General features: G+C 30.4%; 1 protein-coding gene across 1 annotated transcript; it reads right to left on the bottom strand.

Moving 5' to 3' along the window:
* Positions 1-4,428: 4,428 nt before the first annotated feature.
* LOC130997373 (MYB-like transcription factor ETC3) lies at positions 4,429-5,499 on the bottom strand. The gene is made up of 3 exons (XM_057922659.1): positions 5,085-5,499; positions 4,921-5,008; positions 4,429-4,821 (listed from the first exon to the last, which is right to left on the bottom strand). The coding sequence occupies exons 1-3, from the start codon at positions 5,128-5,130 to the stop codon at positions 4,671-4,673; spliced, it is 285 nt and encodes a 94-aa protein (XP_057778642.1). The 5' UTR covers positions 5,131-5,499; the 3' UTR covers positions 4,429-4,670.
* Positions 5,500-6,299: the final 800 nt, after the last annotated feature.

Here is a 6,299-nt window from a genome sequence, read left to right as displayed (position 1 = left end):
ACGATCGTGGGCACGATGAACACCATCGTGTATCATCGTGTCCACGATCGTGGACACGATCATGCCCATCGTGCCCACGATCGTACCCATCTTGTCCACGATCGTGGGCACGTGTCATGTTGCGCGGAAATTAAAGTGGTGGGGACCGTAAAGAGTATTTTAGTCTTTTAATTTATTTTGGTATACAAAAGAGTTGTTTTTAAAGAGGAGCTAAAAAACATATCATTTTTAAAAGGTGGTATTTAAAATCTTGAACCCCTAAAGAGAATTATAGAGGTGCTTGTATATATGAAATGGCTGCAGCAAGAAAAGGATTAATAGATGGATTGGTGTTTAATTATTGCTTAATAAAATATTGTTTATGAATTTAATTTAGATGTGCACTAAATTTGAGATTTAGATTTAAATTTAGCCTTTAGTTCAGTTGAGTTTTTTAATAATTGAGATTTTGGATAATTGATTAATATTTTTGAATTTACAATTAGATCTATGAATTCACAACTTAATGTTCTTGAATTTACGATTAGATCTATGAATTCACAATTTAATGTTCTTGAATTCACGGCCAGATCTATGAATTCACAACTTAATGTTCTACGTATGTTCAGATTTTTTGTTCTTTTTTTTTTCTACGTGTGTTTAACACGCGCTCGACTTTAAAGGGATCAGGCCTTACCCGATAAATCGGGTCAGCCTCGAGTCATCCCTCTCTGCAGTGGGGGACACGATCTGTGGGTGATTCGAGTGTGCTCGATCGAGTCACCCACTGTGGGTGCTCTTACGAGCTGTTATTTCTTTGGTTTGTTTGGTGTAAGGCTGAATTTGATTTTTGGGGTCGAGATTTCTCAAAAGATTGTTGTGTTTCGTGTGAAATTCTGGAGAGGAAATAAAGTAAATGGGGTTTACTGTGAATGGAACTCGAGATTGACAAATTTCTTCAGGAAAGTGAAATGTATGAAATAAGATTGCTTTATATGTGGTGAATTGTAAAATGATACGTGACTGTGCAGATTATGTGGTTTAAGGGGGGTGTTACACGGTATTCTTCCATAAAAAATAAAAGTCAAAATTTAAATATTTTATATATATATATATATATATATATATATATATATATATATATATATATATATATTGGCTGGTATGAATTTTAGAATTGTGCAGATTCAGATGAGCCTGAAAAACATATTATGAAATGTTAACTAAATATAAATATGGTCCAATCTAATTAAGTTTTCATATTTATGGATATAATCTTCAATTTAAAGTCTTACATCTAACTAGGGGCGCAACTAAACGAATTCATAAATCAAACATATTAAAATAAAATTTTAATGACTTCACAATAAATAAAATAAAATTCAAACAAATTTGAAGATAAATAAATTTCAAAAAGATAAATTGGTTTCGGGCTGTCACAGCACACGACCGAGTAGTGAAGAACAACTATAATATTTTTCAATATTATCACGATAAACCTTATTTAACTACTTTATAATCATGCTCTTGGGAAGGTATTTGCATGTCATGAAATACTAGAACCTTTTTGTCACTATCAAATCATGTATTCGTCACGTGACTCCTATCGAGTAAAAGAACTCGATTGAGTACACGATCGAGTACACGACCGAGTACTGAAGAACAATCCTAGTTTTTCAATATATCATTAAGAAACAGATTGTTTACGTACCTTAGTAAATTCTTACGAGAATAGTACATTAAGAGTGAGTTTTTGCTTCTATTTTGTACAATGAACGGTTTCTTGAGCAAAAAATGAAAGCTTTTTTCATAGTTTTCTTTCTTCTTTCTTTCAATTATTGTGATTTCAATCCACGTTTCTTGTTTGTAACATCAACGAGAGTATTACATATTTCGTTTGAACATGTGACACATATTTTGATTTTCAAAATAAAAGTACACACTATCTCTTAAGTAGTAGATATGCTACACTTCAATCATTTACTCAAGTGCAATAGCTAAATACACTTAATATGTTTATTTTTCATTGAATTTAGCATAAACATGTTAATTAAGAACGACGGAACGCTTCACATCATTACAAATCTAAAGAAAAAGGGCAAAATTGAAGATTGTTCTTCACTACTCGATGACGTTCACCATCGAGTAGTGAAGAACAATGATGGTTCTTTTTTTCAATTATTGTGATTTAAATCCACGTTTCTTGTTTGTAACATCAACAAGAGTATATTTAGCAATTATAAAACACGATAGATGATAATCGTTGTCGGTATTACATGTTTCGTTTGAACATGTGACACATATTTTGATTTTTAAAATAAAAGTCCACACTATCTCTTATGTAGTAGATATGCTACACTTCAATCATTTACTCAAGTGCAATAACTAAATACACTTAATATGTTTATTTTTCATTGAATTTAGCATAAACACATTAATTAAGATCGACAGAACACTTCACATCATTACAAATCTTAAGAAAAAGAGCAAAATTGAATATTGTTCTTCACTACTCGATGGCGTTCACCATCGAGTACTCCATCAAGTAGTGAAGAACAATGATGATTTTTTTTTTCAATTATTGTGATTTCAATTCACGTTTCTTGTTTGTAACATCAACGAGAGTGTGTTTGGCTATTATAAAACACGATAGATGATAATTATTGTCGGTATTACATGTTTCGTTTGAACATGTGACGCATATTTTGATTTTCAAAATAAAAGTCCACACTATCTCTTATGTAGTTGATATACTACGCATCAATTATTTATTCAAATGCAATAGCTAAATACACTTAATATGCTTATTTTTCATTGAATTTAGCATAAACACGTTACTTAAGATCGATGGAACGCTTCACATCATTACAAATCTCAAGAAAAGAGCAAAATTGAAGATTGTTTATCACTACTCGATGGCATTCACCATCGACTACTCCATCGAGCAGTGAAGAACAATGATGGTTTATAAATAACATGTTTATAATAATCAAGTAACATCGTTTATAATCTAAACAATTACAAAAAAATGTTTTTAAGTATTGTCATTATAAAACAAGTAATTATTAATTAATTATTAATTATTTTACATGTAATTATTAACTAATTATACGCTAGTGCGAATTTTGATCGAACCATCAAATATGATAATCATATAAAATTATCATTCAATCATCAAATATTATAATTCAACCACAAATCAATTCAAATTAAAATCAAAGTAGTTTAGTTTTCAAACAAAACGTATAGTTATATAACGCGGCTTCGACGAGAGCAGCACAGGGCGGGACGCGAGTAATGGTGATTGATGGGTTGGTGGAGAAAGAGAGAGAGAGACGAGAATTGGGACGTGATTCTAGGATAGAGAAATAGAGACGTGATTTAGAGAGAGACGTGATTCATGGTAGAGCTCGAAACTCAGCGATGGTAATGGCAACGCGGACGGCGGCTGGACACGGCGACGCAGACGACACCTGGACGCGCGGCGCGAAGCGGCGGATGGCCACTGTTGGAACTCGCGAATGGCCACTGGTGGAGTCAGATTCACGCGGCGGACGACGGCGATGCGGACGGCGGCACCAGCGAATTAAAGTGGATGGTTGGAACTCACCATCTTTGAGGCAGAAACATTAGAAACGTTGAAGAAGAAAGAAATAAGAAAAAAAAAAGAAATTGTAAAATAAAATATGTGTTATTTAAATGTAAAATTTAAATAAAATTAAAATATGAAATATTAAATAAAAATATAAAAAAGTCAAATGATATTATAGTCTTTTTAAGCTTAAAATGACTGTCTAACTTATGTATTATAAAATGGGGTTATAAAACTTATGTTTTTATCGGAAAAAAAATGTTATATGTGATAATTCCACCAACAAAATGTATATCTATGTATTATTTCATGATTTTGGTGATACACGCCCACACATATCATATATGTAGATATATGAATATTTATTAAATTATGTTTGTTGTAAACTTTTAAATATATCACATTTTCGTTTGTTCTGTTTTACTAATATTCTAACTATGTAAGGAATTTGAATTTAAATTTCATTTGTATTGATATAAATCTGACAAAGTAGTTTAAAATATCTTTTAAAGTTGAAAACTATAAAATATATATTGATTCAATATATGAGTATGATTAAAATAGTATTTTAATAATTAAGTATATACAACAATATTAATTTTTTTTGTTACAAATCATAAATTTTGAAGTTATTTATATTTATATTTAATTTAAACTTTTAGAAATATAAAATATTTTATGTACATCGCACGAGTTTTAATGATAGTTTTCTGAGTGTGTTGTGAGTGAAAAAATACATCTAATATTTATGGTGGATCGATAAATGAAAAATACATGCTCTTGTGAAATTTATGGAAATAATAAAACATGCACATTATTATGGGATTGAGGGAGGGTATTATTAAGGAAAATTATAATAATCCAAGATGTTGACTATTTGTATTATACGAATGACAACAAATACAGATAACAATAGAAAAATAGAACTATATATAGAAGTAAACTAACCATAGATAAAATATCTCTGAAAGCGGCTAAATATAGCACAAATCCTGACGCTTATCTACTAAATTTCAACACGAAACCTTGGTTTACAAATTTGAAATAAATATAAAACAGAATAGACATATCCATCTTAATTATACATGCAGCGTCGGAGCTAGTCGGCCGATGAAACTCGAACATGTAGCGGTGGGGCCCGCTCAATATTATTTGCTTTCCTCTTCCTCTCATCGCCATTTCTCATCAACCAAAATCTTTCAATCTCTTCTGCACTTCTGCCTGGAATTCTTCCTGCTATTAACTCCCACCTAATTAACAAAAAACATAGACTATATTTTTACCCTTTATACTAAACACTACTGAAGCATAAAAATTTCTTTTAATAATATATATAAACCACTTCTTACTTGTCTCCCACAAGCTTGTGCATTCTACATATGATATCTTCTTCTTGCTCTGTCATCTTTATGAATTCCCATTCAAGAGAGCTTGCCTCTGCACCAAACAAATTAAGCAAGATTTTAGAGAGAGAGAGAGAGAGAGAGAGATTTTAGAGAGGGAGAGAGAGAACCATTCTGAATCTTGGGATGCTTCTGAGTGCTACTACACTTATCCATGAATATGAAAAGGTAAATAATAGAACTAATGTACGCTACAAGATTTGGGAATCCACTAATATATATAGAAAAGTGGAGTATATATTTTCAAGCACCAATTTTGTTAGATTTATAGTTTTTTAAGAAAGAGGAGTATTTGGTGAGATTGGAGTAGAAAGGGAGTTTGCTGTTGCGACCAACCAAAATGAGATGAACTTTCTTTGACTGACTGTTGCTTACCATCCCATTCTGGGATTCAGCAATCTACAAAATTTTGGAACATTTCGTTAAACATTACCTCTTTCATCAATAATATATGCCTATATATAGAGAAAGGATCCGAGAAAGCAAATATTTTTGTGAAATTAAATATATATATATTATTTTATATATATTTAAGGATTTTTGGACAATTTCGTGTAACCTAGGAATGATGTAAATCATGTGATCGTGTTTTTTCCCCATTCGTTTTTCAAAGGAGATGAAGCCGAAAATAAAGACTGCGGACGTCTCGATTTCTTTAATATTATTGTTATTATTATGATTTAAATAAAGAAGAGGATGAGGACGAGCGAATTCTGGATGATTACTTAAGGGATTAAGAGAAATTCGCTGATAAGATGTATAATTCAAAAAATTTATTTTTAAAACTATTATCTTTTAATATTACACTTTAGTGAGAATTATTAAAAGTATTAAAATATTTTCAAATTTTAATTTATTTTAATAAATAAGAAATTAATTTTACTATTTTTATTTATTTAAAATAATCCTAGAAAACAAATAGAAACTTGATTGCTTACATCTTAACAATGTTGAAAAATAAATAATCTTCTCTATAATTTGAAAATGAGTATTTCATAATATATAGTAGTAATATTGGGAAGGTTTATCTATCTATAGTAGATAGATGAATGGGGCCCATCTCATATCATATTGATGAGGAAACAGACGTTAATCATATCCTCTTTTCCACCAATCAATTTTGGATTTGTGCATGCAATTAATTAATTACAGACATAAAATTAATTGAATTTATACTCATCGTACGTGTTATTTCTGATCCACACAAATACATTCCTCATCATCTTATATAGTTAAAACACATGTTTATATGGTTAGATTTATTTTGTTTCAATGGTCTCCCGTCTTTTTGGACTTTATCTTCGAATTTTATGATATTTATTAAA

This window comes from Salvia miltiorrhiza, chromosome 8, assembly GCF_028751815.1.
Source record: "Salvia miltiorrhiza cultivar Shanhuang (shh) chromosome 8, IMPLAD_Smil_shh, whole genome shotgun sequence".
NCBI lineage: Eukaryota > Viridiplantae > Streptophyta > Magnoliopsida > Lamiales > Lamiaceae > Salvia > Salvia miltiorrhiza.
This window is presented reverse-complemented; position numbering and strand designations above follow the sequence as displayed.